Source organism: Nanorana parkeri, unplaced genomic scaffold (assembly GCF_000935625.1).
Source record: "Nanorana parkeri isolate BGI_ZX_2015 unplaced genomic scaffold, ASM93562v1 scaffold15, whole genome shotgun sequence".
NCBI lineage: Eukaryota > Metazoa > Chordata > Amphibia > Anura > Dicroglossidae > Nanorana > Nanorana parkeri.
In genome coordinates this window covers 2,319,399-2,333,543 of record NW_017306283.1, presented here as the reverse complement: position 1 = coordinate 2,333,543, position 14,145 = coordinate 2,319,399, and the positions used below count along the sequence as shown (strand labels likewise).

At 44.9% G+C, this 14,145-nt stretch overlaps 1 protein-coding gene across 7 annotated transcripts in view; it reads right to left on the bottom strand.

The window, feature by feature from the left end:
* Nucleotides 1-96: 96 nt before the first annotated feature.
* Nucleotides 97-14,145, bottom strand: part of FAM49B (family with sequence similarity 49 member B) — a 136,189-nt gene continuing 122,140 nt past the window's right edge. For 6 of the 7 annotated variants that reach the window (XM_018558761.1, XM_018558769.1, XM_018558745.1 and 3 more), the window contains exons 7-13: nucleotides 13,149-13,285; nucleotides 9,619-9,696; nucleotides 7,213-7,329; nucleotides 6,215-6,294; nucleotides 3,944-4,070; nucleotides 2,406-2,476; nucleotides 97-179 (exon numbers count right to left, since the gene is read on the bottom strand). In XM_018558761.1, coding sequence (XP_018414263.1) covers nucleotides 116-179; nucleotides 2,406-2,476; nucleotides 3,944-4,070; nucleotides 6,215-6,294; nucleotides 7,213-7,329; nucleotides 9,619-9,696; nucleotides 13,149-13,285 — 674 coding nt within the window. In that variant the 3' untranslated portion in view covers nucleotides 97-115. The remainder of the gene's footprint in view (nucleotides 180-2,405; nucleotides 2,477-3,943; nucleotides 4,071-6,214; nucleotides 6,295-7,212; nucleotides 7,330-9,618; nucleotides 9,697-13,148; nucleotides 13,286-14,145) is intronic. The other variant, XM_018558794.1, reaches the window with a different exon arrangement.

Genomic DNA, 14,145 nt, shown 5'->3' with positions numbered 1-14,145 from the left:
CAACGCAGAAATAGCTGCCAATGAAACGGCCATTTTGAAAACGTTTAAACTGCCTCCCAGGATTTTTTTTTTCTCTCATTGATTTTGGCACAAAAATGAAGATGTTTCAACGCCGTTATTGCAGCATTGCCTTGATTTGCTTCGAGGTAGTTTCGTCGTTCAAATGTTTTGTTGTGTACCTGGAGGAGGAAGTCAGAGACCGCATTGTAAACCAATAACACAAGATAACGAAAAGTTACACTTTTAAATGAGCAAAAACATAGACCGGTAGTCTATTCACTGAGCGCTGAGTGTTTGCACTCGCTCTCCTTCCTGACACGCTGTCACAGGAGGCTGGGCAGGTCGGGGCGGTGCAGGTCGGAGAACTCAGCCTCCTGTGACAGCACTGTCTGTCTCCGCCCACAGACCGCTCTGCCGGACTGTGATAGGTGGCTGAGCAGTGTGGGAGGAGAGACACACACACGTTGGAACATCTCGTAAATTACTAAGTTATTTTGTAAGCAATCGGCACTTCATAATATAATCTCAATTCTCATATCATCGACTATGGCAAGTCCGTTATGTGGGTTCACTGTACAAAGATGATGCCATGGTGGTTTACCTCTCGATGCGTTTCATCATGATGGCTTCCTCCTTTGTGTATATTGTACGCACGAAGGGAGACTTGGCAAGGGAAGTGGACGATATGCCCATAAGGAAGGGGGACCACAGGAGGGATACAACTCAGAGGCAACAGCCAGGGACACCTTTTAGAAATCTTAAAATAGTGGTCCTAAAGCATGCACCAAAAAGGAGTGCGTCCAGGTGAGGTGCCCCTGGCTGCCGGTGTCTTCGGGTTGTTTTACTCCTGTGGTCCGCCAACCTCATCGGGATAACTAGGTAACCAGGTCTATGACCTGCAATGCTATTAAGCACCACATTCTGGTCGAGGACACACTCCAAGACTAAAGAGTTCATCTTTGTGCTTGCTCCTCTTGTAAGTTGTTCAGTGCTAAAACGACAGCGCTGTGGAAACCAATAATGCCTCGGCTTCCTCTGAGGTAATTCCTTACCTTCTGCCGTTTAACTGCTGACGATATACAGATTCAGGTAGTTATACTAGCTGGATTTTCCTCCCACTGGACCCAGAGAAGTCTGTACATATTGATGTTTGTCTCAAAGTGCTCAACAAAGTTAAAGAGTGTGAAAATGAATGCCAAAATGAGTTTTAACCCCGACTATAAATACATTCAGGGATGACACCTCCCTAACTGAACTGTGTTTCAAAGAGTGGGAGATGCATGACAGAAGGCTCAAAGAATAATGTGTGGTCAGCCTACTTGTGATTAAAACCTGTTGCCAAATGATTTATTTCAACAATCTTCTCATAAGATTTGATGTAACTGAATTTTAGGCATGTTATTAGCCTGTAAAAGCCTCTCTGTTGTAGACACCCCAAAGCCCTGAAGATACTACAGAACCCGGGGTAGGCATACTCCAGCACACCCCAGCTGTGGTCAAACGGCAATTTCCATCATGCGCCTGCCTGTGGGAGTCGTGCCTGTGGGTGTCAGATTCTTACAATACCTAATGGGAGTTGTAGTTGAACCACAGCTGGAGGTCCAGGGTTTGCCTATCCCTCCTATCAAGTGTTATTTGAGTTACTGCTGACATCACATCAAAGATGGCGGCACCCAGCAGCAGTCTCAGGGCTTTAGGATGTCTACACAAGCATGGCTTTTACAGGTATATAACATGCATGAAATTTGTCATGTAATTGTTTAGGATTCAGGTGAATGGTCTGGTGACAGGGAGTCTTTAACAGCACATGGCTCTGAGAACGCAGCCTCTGCTGTGCCACAACATTGCTCTATAATAAAGTGCTATGGAGGAAGCCGGTTTACAGTATTTTCTGTTTTACAATCAGTGCATATTTTTTAAAACTGGATTTCTAAACGTACTTAAGAGAAACACTTTTTTTATGGACTATTGCTAAATTGGGATTTTTCCTTTAAGAAGTAATTGGCTTATTTTCCTGCATCTGGTAGTTTAACCAAGCCTGTGATAAGCTACCACTTATAAACACACTGCTCCGGTCAGCTCTCAGTTGTGGAATCACGCCTCATTACCTCCCGGCTCATTTACACACCAGATGCTTTACATCAATGACCCGAGGGGGGGTCTTGGGAAAGAGAGACAGTGGGAAGGCTCAGGTGACTCCCACGAACGCCAGGAGATGAGCAGTCACGGTGGGGGCACTCTTACTATTTACACATGGACATACATTATCGTGAGCTGCTCTTTACAGACGCCGGTGCATGAAGGGAGGCCAGAAGGCAGTTCCAGGTTACTGACATTCATTCATGGAACAGAGGGGTTGTGAGTTCTCAGCGCACATATATCACAGCCAGTGCAGCGTACTGTACCTGAGAGCGTTAAGGAGACCTTCTACACTGTTGGGGGGCTGTTCCTTGAGAACCTTGATGCAGCCTTTCATCTGGAAACACAAGACACAAAAACATTAACCCCGTTACCCCTGAACATTATAGATTTACTTCCTGACAGACAGGTTCATATTACAACCTATAGCAAGGTCCAGGGTTCAATATCAAACCAGGATGGTGCCTGCATGGCGTTCGTACGTATGTATGTATGTATGTATGTATGTATGTATGTATGTATGTATGTATGTATGTATGTATGTATGTATGTATGTATGTATGTATGTATGTTCGGGTTTCTCTATAGGTTATAAACAAAATCATTGGACACTACAACCTGACCTGTTCTCAAATGGGAAGGGGGGAAAGTGGGGGGGAGAGAAAATCATATTTACAAAGTTAAAAAAAGAAAGTTGGAAGCTGGAATACTCAACTCTTTAACATTAACTAGTTAGAATTTAGCTTGGGCAAGAATTTGAAGAATTGGTTTTGGAATGAATCGGTTGCAAGACCGGGCTAATCAAGTATGATGAAAATAAGTACGTCTTCAGCAAGAGGTCAGCAACTGGACAAATTTGAGGGCCTCTTAATTGGGACTCTATAATACTATGATAATTGAAAGTGAATATGTCACTTTGCTCCGTTCAGTGTAAAGTGACAGGTTCTTTTAATAGGTCAGCCCGCTCACTGATTCTTACCCTCTGCATTCCCCTGCCACCCTGTCTGAGCCCCAAGGCCAGTCCCTGTAAAAGCTCCACGTCAGGACCTTCTCCCCCCACAATATTAGGGCAATGCTGAGGGTCACTTTGAACCTGAGCACAGCCATCTTGGGAGAAAGTGGAGAAGGTCAGGCGCTACTCCATACAGAGTGGCAGGGGTCAGCGAGGTAAGTATAAATGGGAGTGACAGGTCCCTGTGCCCTGAATGGGCAGTGGCGGGTTCCTTTTAAAAATACACAAGTTCGTGCATAACCCAGCATGACAAATTCTTTTTATGTTCAACAAACTGCACCAAAAATGTAAAACAAAATGGCAGTAATGTTTAGGAAATGCTGTTTCCAGACCTTAGCTGTACGGTAGCTTTTGAAGCATCCACAATATAGACAAGGTAGGGAAGAGGAGCAGAGATCTTCCTGGTCAGGCAGCAGATGGGCAGTGGTGTGATAAAAGGTGAGGTTTGACTTTTGATCAGGCAGATGAACGTGATCATCAAAAACTGCTGTCCCAGCTCCCATGGCGGCAAGCTTATGTCCAGCTCAGCGTTTCCTAAAAGGCCTTTTAGCCGCGGCCGCTATGCGCCCAGTGCAAGACAGGTGTCTAAAAACTGCACTTTGCTTAGACATCCAAACTGCTTAGCCTGTCATTTTATATCAGGTCACCCAACGCTGAAAAAAGTCTTTCAAACTTTCCTGCTGACTGGGTGTTCGGCTAATGGAATTGGCGGACGGGGCGGCTGGTGCTAATGCACTTCCCGGGGAGGAAGAATGCTCTCTGGTGTTTAATATTCAACTAGAACAAACTTACATCGATCTTTGATGTTTTGGCGAAGGCTCCCACAGGATGGACATGGTCGTAGAGGATGATCACTCCCACCATCACTCTCAGGCAGAAGGACACTGTCTCCTCGTTTGTAAACCGACTCTTGTACTCTCTGCAATCGCAACAAAAAAAGAATATTTCTCTATTAAAAATGCAATTTAATCAATGGACAGTTCGCTCAGCCACTGGAGGGAATGGGTGTAAATTGCTGCTGGTGTGGAGTAGGGCTGCAACCAATGATTATTTTCTTAATAGATTTGTTGTCTGATTCTTTTTTTTTTTTTTAATGAATAAATACTATCCTTAATTTTTTTTTTTAAAACCCACAAATTCAGTGTTACAAAGTTTACTTCAGAATAAAACCGCATGCACATTTTTTTGCAATCACACTGCACTGGAAAGCATGGCACTGCGATACGATGTGTTCCAGTTCGGGCGATCACACTGTGGGTGGGAGGCTCTTTTGGGGTGCCACTGAAATGAATGGCACTGCAACACACCTCCTGCAGCAGAATTCGTCAGGCCGAAACCGGAAATGAGTTTTTTCCCACCTATATTTATTTTCATTAATTGTATTGTAAGCACATGGTGCTTGAATAGCTTCAGCCCGGGACAGCTGCCAGTGGCAAGATTCCGCAGACGGCAGCTGAATGTAAATACAGCAGGTAGTGGGATGGTGCAATAGCAGGCTGGTATTTTGCAACCGCCCACTGCTTGCTGTGCCCTGCTCCCAGCGTGGAGCAGAGAGCTAGGGGAACCAACCAACTAATCGATAATGAGAATAGCTGACAACTATTCTCGTTATCAATTATTATCAATTAATAGATTAGTTGGTTGCAGCCAGAGTGGCGTGTAAACACCCAGAGGTGCACATATCTGCAGCAGCCTCCCATAGGGCAAGGCTTTGGCATTTGTTTTCATCGTGGTGAAGCCTGCCAATTCCTTCCTGCCACCTACTGGCCTGAGGGGCTGCCACTCATAGTTATGGGCTAATAATAATGTGTGGGGGTGGGGCTTATCTGTAAGCTAGGATGCTACATGGAAATTTTTTGTCTGTCTGAATAGCCTTAGATTCGGCTGTAACAGAATGGTGTGCGAGGCTGATGCAGGTTATGTGCACCTCTATTATTATTACCCAGTTTTTTGGTAAAATATAAAAGACGGGGTCACGTCGGGTAAATAGGCACCAAACATGTCAAGCTTTAAAATTGCGCGCACCCGCGACATCGCAGAAAACTACCATACCCAAAATTGGCCATAGGCGACACTTTAAAAGCTTTTACAGAGCATCAGTTTAGTGTTATCAGTGATTGTTGGCCCTAGAATTATTGCTCTAACTCCGACGTTCGCGGCGATATCCAACATGTGCGGCGTAATGGGCGCAATCGTCTTTTTTGCACGTATGCGCCCCCGACGCATGTTTGTGTATGTATGGGTGGGGATTTAAACAAAAAAAAAATGTTATTCTTTTTTATGTGTAACTTAAAATTTGGGGAAACCCCCCTATGTGATAGCAAAATATGTGACAGGTCCTCTTTATGACAGCAGAAAGGCATCCTGGCACACTCACAAAACCAGCATGTAAAACAACATGTCTCACCACTAAGGATAATGACAGAGGTTTGGATACACGTGATAGCAAAATATGTGACAGGTCCTCTTTATGGAGACATCAGGGGTCTTGGCCATTTCCCGCTCGCGCGCGAGGGGGTGTGTCTGAGCGGACGTCTAAAGACGCCCGCTCAGATCTAGAGAGCTCCTGGCCAGCCGTTTTTTTACTACGGTCGGCCCAGAGGTAGTTAATTATTTTCGGCAGCGGTGTTCACTGGCTTGCTCATAGATCAGGTGGTTGCAGTCTCGATCCTGACCCAGGATGGAGAGACAGTTTCCGGAATAAAAAAGTAAATATGGGTTGGAAGTGCTAACTTTGTGTTGAAGGTTAAGAGCGCAGCCAATGTAAAACTGATCTTTCAGAATTTAGTAGATGTTGGAGGAACAAACCACCTAACAATTTTTGTATATCTTTCTGTAAATGGGAGCTCTCTATGCTGAGTTCTTGTGTCTTTACATGGGCACTGTGTTTGAAACAGTTGCAAAGCAAACAGACAAGAGTCCTCAGATGAATTCAAGGGGTGGCAAGTCAACCACTTAGATTAGCCACGGAAAAACTAAAATCTTGCAAATATGAAGAACTTAGACTCCTAGCGTGCACTGCCAGCCAGACCTAATGACAAAGTGTTACATGAAAGTACTTACGGAGTTTCCAGCATTACTCGGCATACGCTGGCCATGGTACTCAAACAATCAGTGGTATTCTCTATAGGTAAATTCTTGTTCTGTGGAAGACACGGAGATAAAGAACATTACAGAAGTATTGGGGCCACTGTAAACCGTGCACATCAGTCCCTGCTCCAAAGGAGGACATAGATAAAACATTGTAAAGTTGGATGTAATCCCACAGTCACATTTTTCGGTACATAAGCACACATAAATTAAATTGTGTTTTTACATGGTGCAGACACCAGTAGAATCGTCTGGGCCTTGCCTAAGGAAACAAAAACAACACATGACTCTTCAACTTTTCCAGCCAGGATTTAATAGCAGATGGGTGTGCACATCCACACGGATGTGCAGGTTCCGGTGTACGTGTGAGCGTGTATAATTGTGTGAAGCTGCGTCCTCCCATAGGGAAGAACAGGCTGCAGTGCACAATTACACACAGCACCTGTCCCTTCCAGGATTGGGTCATTTTACGGGCGAGCACATTATACGGACTCTCGCGCTGTGTGAATGAGCCCTAATGGGCAGCTGGTAAAGTCATCAGCGATGAAGCTATTAAACCTGAATTTGGCCAATGATCATCTAAGGCAGTGATGTCCAAACTGCGGCCCTCCAGCTGTGGTGGAACCACGAATCCCATGAGGCTTTGCAAGATTCTCACAGCCACAGACATGACTCCCAGAGAGAGATGCTTCATGGGATTTGTAGTTTCACCACAGCTGGAGGGCCGGAGTTTGGACACACGTGATCTAAGGTCTATGAGCAGCTTAAACAGAACCAAAGTTTATAATGTTATTTTTGGGCATTAAGGTCTTTGTGTAATAATTGATAGAAACTTCTGAGAAACAGAGACGGTGCTTAAGGCAGGAACCCACGGCATGCCGTTTTGGTCACTGGTCCCGCTTGGCCTTATAGTGATGAATGCTGGATCGGCCCATTATGCTTTTAGCATACCACAGAAGGCAGTCACTTACCTCTGATACAAACTTTGTTGTGGCATCGCTTAATGTCTTCAGCATGGGCGTTGCCTCTGCGTAGAATAATGACATTCTATTGGCCAGCTCGTTATTTACTTCGTTTTCTCCCTCTGCCTTTAAAGAGATCTCTCATTAGTAAAAAAAAAAAAAACGTTTTGAGCCGCGACAACATTTTATGCCTTACAAAATCTTGTCCTAATGACAGTATTCCTGGGCTATGCAGATGCTTCTGGACCGTTTATTATTTAAAGGGACAGGTCCTATGTAAAAAAAAAATCAAGCTAAGAATGCAACCAAAAGTCTCCAAATTCTGCTGACTCTAAAAGACGATCTTGCTTAAAAAAACACATTTATTTAATACTTCTTGGAATGCCAGGCCGGATGCCCGCATCCCCATGCTGAGCTTGGTAGTTCCTTCAACATGTTACTTTAGGACACAAGAGGTGACATAAGGGCGGGTGTAAAGGCCCACAGAGCACAGCAGGGGACATCCGACGCACCCAGAAGTGTGCAGAATAGTCTTCAACAAGCTTTTCCCTCAATGCCAGAGTTCAACAGTGCAGGTGGTGGGACATTATGGGTAAGTACGGTATGCATGCTTATTCTTTTCTTATTACATAGGAGCATTCACTTGATGGATAAATGGAAATGCACGGAAAGGCGTCTCAACGTTATGATGCATGTCAGCACGTGTCGTGACACGTTTACATGTCATAACGCATGTAAACGTACAGTGATGCGGGTCAGTGTGTGTGTTAGGATGCACCTGGACATCCAATTCATAGATCCAATACATCTAGCTTCCTGTGTCAGCTTTCCATTCACTGGACAGAGGTGATGCCACTTAACTGTACAATGCGGAGACTGGAGCAGAGAGGAAAGTAATGGAAAGTCACTCGCACTCCAACTTGATTCTCAGTCAATATTTATTGACCATGGTAGTGACTTTCTATTACTTGTTCATTGTTCAGCATCTGTAGTCACTTCGTCATCCTCCTGACATCTGAGGGTTCTATCCTGCCAGGAGTGTGATGGGACTTATGTAATATTGAACTATGGAGCAGAGAGGTGACACAACAAGCGGTTCCCCTCACTTTCTGCCTTGTGTGTCAATGGAGACTCAGCAAAATGTCGCAAGGCATCACTGAGTTATGAAATCATTATCTATGGGGTCGGTTTTGAACGGATTGGTGTTGTGTAATAAAAGTCATTGTAATCTAGCTGTCAGGGTCACTATAATTCCAGGAGTAAACAGGAAGTACATAGAAGCCATGGCAGGAATGGCTACTCTCCCTACAAAATGAAGCACCTCGCTGAAGAGAAATTATCACTATCCAATCAAAGAATGAACAGGATTTGGTATAACCTGATTCTACTTCTCATTTCCAAGACTGTTACATTGTATCATGACCCGCATTCAGAGTAGCAGGAGGTGAGCCCAGTTTATTAACTTCCATAAAATAAGTATTGAAGTAGAACGATGGTCTCCCATTAAAAAAATATATGATTCAATAATTATAAATGCATCTGGAATTAAGAGTCATCCTGCAGAGTCCCAAAAATACCTTTTTGAGCCTGCCAGTAATGTCCACCTAATGCAACTTCCTGTGATGGGGTGGTAACAAAGCTGCACTGCTCCTGAATTCAGAGCTGAGTCGCCACTCATGTGGGTTGTGCCTGATTGTACCACCGTGAGATGAGAATATGTTGCAGGGGGTGTGGCTATCAGAATTCTCAATGCTGATTCACCAGCCTGTAGCGTGTCAATCATTAACTGGCCACACCTAGTCCTGCCTACTGTTTCCTGGATTGAAAGCACTGCCTCTGCTGCTGAAACCTTCCCACTGTGAGCTGCAGTGTCGGAGTGGGGAATGTGAGAGACACAAATGAAGGAGGATTTGGCTCAGTCATGGAAGGTAAGCCCTCATTCACAAGGGGAACCGCCGGACGGCCCACCACCCTACTTGCACGTCCTTGCGGGTGTCCGTACTTGTACGCTGACAGGATGGATCCTGTCTGCGTCCGAGCAGGGACACCGGCACCCGTACGGACGTGCAGGTTGGGTGAGCATAGAGCAACACGTACTCCCATAGAGAAGAACAGGCTGCTGCATATAATCACGCTCAGCACCTGAGGCGCTAAAGGGAGATTATTTTCATTCATTTATAAAGCTTGTTCATCACATAGTAACTGGGTTGGGTTTAGGTTTAGAATCTTAACCAGAAGCAATTAATTGTACTTTAATATGTGAAGTACATCTCCAGCAAACATGGCAACCACCACCCAACAGTCCCTGCTGTAAGTGCAAGAATATTCTGCTTAAACATTGTATACAAGAAGACAAAGAGCTTCATTATCACATTATAATACTCCATCATCAGATAGTTTGATAAATTGTCATACTGGAACATTGTTAATCCTCATGCGACTTAGAGTTCTTCTGTAATAACTGAAGTCGTTCTGGATGGCAGGATTTGTCATCTAGAAAGAGACAATCAGAGCTTGGTCACAAAGTACACAGCACGTTATCAGAATAAATCAAGTGTTTTCTCAATTCCTGAGCATTCCAAAACAAAGTGTTTTCCATTACATAGCCCATGCTGAGGAACATCAACCCTTGAACGGGACTCTCTCAGCCTCCAGGCATCATCATCTGCAAACGTTCTTACCCACAAGCCCCTTCTGCTTTGCACAGATCTCCCTATATGCACAGCCTGCAATAGGACTCTCCGGGAACATTGCACAACACTGAAGCAATCACAGAAGCTCACACATGTATTAGGTTCATTGGCTTCTGTCCAAATTGGTCCTAAAGTATGTGTATAGTGTGTGTGTGTGTATAGTGTGTGTATAGTGTGTGCATAGTGTGTGCATAGTGTGTGCATAGTGTGTGCATAGTGTGTGCATAGTGTGTGCATAGTGTGTGCATAGTGTGTGCATAGTGTGTGCATAGTGTGTGCATAGTGTGTGCATAGTGTGTGCATAGTGTGTGCATAGTGTGTGCATAGTGTGTGCATAGTGTGTGCATAGTGTGTGCATAGTGTGTGCATAGTGTGTGCATAGTGTTATGTGCTGAGTGTGTGCATAGTGTGTGCATAGTGTGTGCATAGTGTGTGCATAGTGTGTGCATAGTGTGTGCATAGTGTGTGCATAGTGTGTGCATAGTGTGTGCATAGTGTGTGCATAGTGTGTGCATAGTGTGTGCATAGTGTGTGAAGGTGGTGTGTGTGTATAGTGTGTGAAGGCGGTGTGTGTGTATAGTGTGTGATATATAAACAGTGTGTGTGAAGGTGGTGTGTGTATAGTGTGTGAAGGTGGTGTGTGTATATAGTGTGTGAAGGTGGTGTGTGTATAGTGTGTGAAGGTGGTGTGTATAGTGTGTGTGTTTGAAGGTGGTGTGTGTGTAGTGTATGTGTGTTTAATGTGTAGTGTGTATATGCACGTGAGATGGGGATGTTACATTGTAAGCTCCTTGAGAGCAGGGACCGATGGGAATGTACATGTATGTAAAGCGCTGTGTAAAGAAATAAAATGATATGAATATAAAAAGACGAATCTGTTTCTTGTTTGTATTTACTTTGGTTGGATTTGGGAAGTGTTAGACCCTCGTGTTTCTTTTTGCTCGCTCTGTTTCCACCAGGTAGATTCACCTTCTCCATTAGCTGTCACCAAAGCAAGAGGTGAGGGGATATCATACAATGGGGACAACGTCCTGGTGACAACTCTCTCAGGTGGGAATTTCTCTAACTTTGGGAAAGTTTCCTTTTGCTTTCTGTTACGTCTCTGGAACAGGAAGTGAAGGGAAATCTCTTAAACAGCAAAAAAATTAATAATAAGATGGGATTTTTTTTAACCTTATTCTATCAAAAAAGAAAAGAAAGCCTCGGGCTATACATACACTTTAACCACTTCAGCTCTCACAAAACTAAAACAAACTAAAAAAACGTTCTACTTTTATGAGTGTTAGTTGGAAACAAATATATATTATTGTTACTGTTAGGGCTGCAACAACTAATCGATTGTAATCGATAATGAGAATAGTTGGCAACGATTTGCATCGTCGATTAGTTGGGACGGGGGGGGGGGTTAAACAGCCAATCGATTAATTAAAAAATCGGCAACTAATCGGTTATAAAAATAATGGTTAGCTGCATCCCTAGTTACTGTAGATAAAAAGTATACATTGTATTCTATAAATGGTTCTTTGTAAAATGATTCTAAAATTGTACATCTTGCACAAAACATACTGAACACACTTCTTTCTCCATTTTGTACTTTATTAATGAGACACTAATAATGAACAAAACAAAAGTGGAAAAAAAGTTTAAATAGAAAACTAGAATCAGCAGGAAAATAATAGCTAAGGGGAGAAGGTCAGGAGGAGTTCAAGAAGAACTCTGGGAGTTTAAAAAAACGTACCCTTGCAGTGAGGTGGGGAGGGCCCACTGCAAGGGTAAGTGCTCAGTTTTGTCTAGGGGGGCTCAAATAAAGCAGATATACTCACCTGATCCTCAGTCCCTCTGGGCTGCTAGACCAGTCACCGCAGCGTCCCGTCCCCCCCGGGCTCCGTTAGTTTAAGGACCGCTGACGTCATCACGTCTAATGCAGGTCCATTGACATGAGAATGCCGAGGGACATTACACAGCCAGAGAACAAGGGGGTGAGGCAAGTGCCGACCGCTGCAGGACTGAGGATCGGGTGAGTATATCCAATTTATTTGAGCCCCCCAGGCCCCCATAGACAAAACAAGCACTTAACCCTTTGCAGTGTGGGGGTAGCCTCACTGCAGGGGTATGTTTTTTAAATTCCCGGAGTTCTACTTTAATTAGGGCAGTTCATGGTAAAGCAAGGGTTAACAATGGGTTGAATAGGAACTAAATTAAAGAAGAAAAAAAATGACGTTTTGTTTTGAAACATATCAGGTTGCGTTTATGCGACAACATATACAGACTGAAGCTGCGTACCTCTATCTGTATATCTGGCACTTGAAGAATGTTTATAAAAACTGTGCCAGAAGGTCCTTTTTTTTACAGCAGCTTCTGTAGTCACACAGCATCTAACTAGGAATAGGGAACATACTCCATGTAGATGAGTGGTTCTCAACCTGTATAACCTCAGGACCCACATTTGTCCTTGGTCATTAAGTCGCGACCCAAGTCGCCCCGCTCTGGAATGCATGGCATGGTGGTACTGCATGCTCCAGTGCAAGCAATCAAACTGTGGGCGGGAGGTGTGTTTGGGGTGCCATTCAAATATATGGCAACACAATGCACCTCCTGCACCAGTATGAACAGTAGGTGAGATTGTGTGGTAGTTTGTGAATCAAACACTGACAGACACACACAACGACAGACACACACAACCACAGACACAGTCTCACACATTCACTGACATTCACACTCCCCAAATTGTTTTAGGGGTTCAGTGTGGGCTGCGACGGAGCACCATCCATATGTGCATTGCTTGTACAGCATCCTTGCACTCCCTGTAGAGGTTACGGGAGCCAGAATGTGATGTCACGCAAGGGAGCTGTAAGCAATGCACGTATGGATGGAGCTCCCTCGATGCCATACCCCCAGCCCACCTCAATCTGACGTTGGGCACCAGGCAACATATTTCGAATGGCTGCTCAGCGCAAGAACTGACAGTGCTGTGCCATGGGGGAGGCTGAGGAGCCTCTCACCTAGTACACCGGTAGGCATGCGGCGACCCACTGAACATGGGATCACGACCCACCAGTTGAGAACCATGGATGTAGATGTTATCCCACATCCAGGCATTGTAAGGATAGAGTACTGGCAGATGAGTCACTGTCCAAGCCATTTTACAATCGCATCCCATTTGCTTGTTGAACTAGACACACTTAGAACACCATAGGAAAAAAAACCACCAGTGAATGGAAACACAGTACAGTCGGGACACGACCATCGTACCTTGAGCTCATCAAAGCGGAGGGTGAAGTGAAGGATTTCGGCGAACTGTTTGGCAAGAGCTTGCTCTCGCTCCAGGTGCTGTGTTGGGGAATAGGGGGTGCTGGTCAATGCTCCTAACAGTCCACGCAATGCTGCCTCTAAATGGAGCAAAGAAAGAGATTATAAATGATATAACTTACAATATGAGACAGGAAGTCAGGTTATAGGTCACCTCCATTTTGTTGTGATGTACTTCTATGGTGAAAGGTGGAGATGCACCGATACGGGTTTCTCGGTATCAAGTACGAGTATCAATATTTTTGTCCCTGTTTTTTCACAGATACCGAGTACCAGTGCCGTGTGCCCAGATTATCAGGCGGCAGATCATGACCCGTCGCCCAGCTTCCTGATTGCCTGTGATGCCGGTGTTCTATCGAAAGAACACCGGCTTCAGAGGCTGCCTGGATTCCTGACCAATCAGAAAGCGGGGCGGAGAATCATGAGGTGCCGTCCGGTTTCCTGATTGGTCTGGAAGCCAAGCTGCATAGCAACACGTGAAGCCGGCTTCCTAGCCAATCAGGAATCCGGGCGGCATGTCACGATCCTCCTCCTGGCTTCATGATTGACTAGGAAGCCGGCTTTACTTGTTCCTAGGCAGCCTGGCTTCCTGACCAATGAGGTAGCCGGGTCATTATGTTCCGACCGGCTTCCTGATTGGTTAGGAAGCCAGGCTGCTTAGCAACTCGTGAAGCCGGGTTCCCAGCCAATCAGGAAGCTGTGAGGCGGGTCATAACCCACTGCCCGGCATACTGATTGGGAAGGAAGCCGTCTCCATGCTCCCTCGGCACTGCTGGTCAGAGGGAGATATCGGAGCATTTGGGTGAGTACGAGTACTAGTATCAGTATCTGTGCATCCCAAGTGAAAGGAACATGTAGTGTTTTTGGATAAGGTGGCCAGATCATTTTTGCACTCTTTCACTTCCAGCTTTCAGAGCTTATACAAGACACCCCCCCCGCC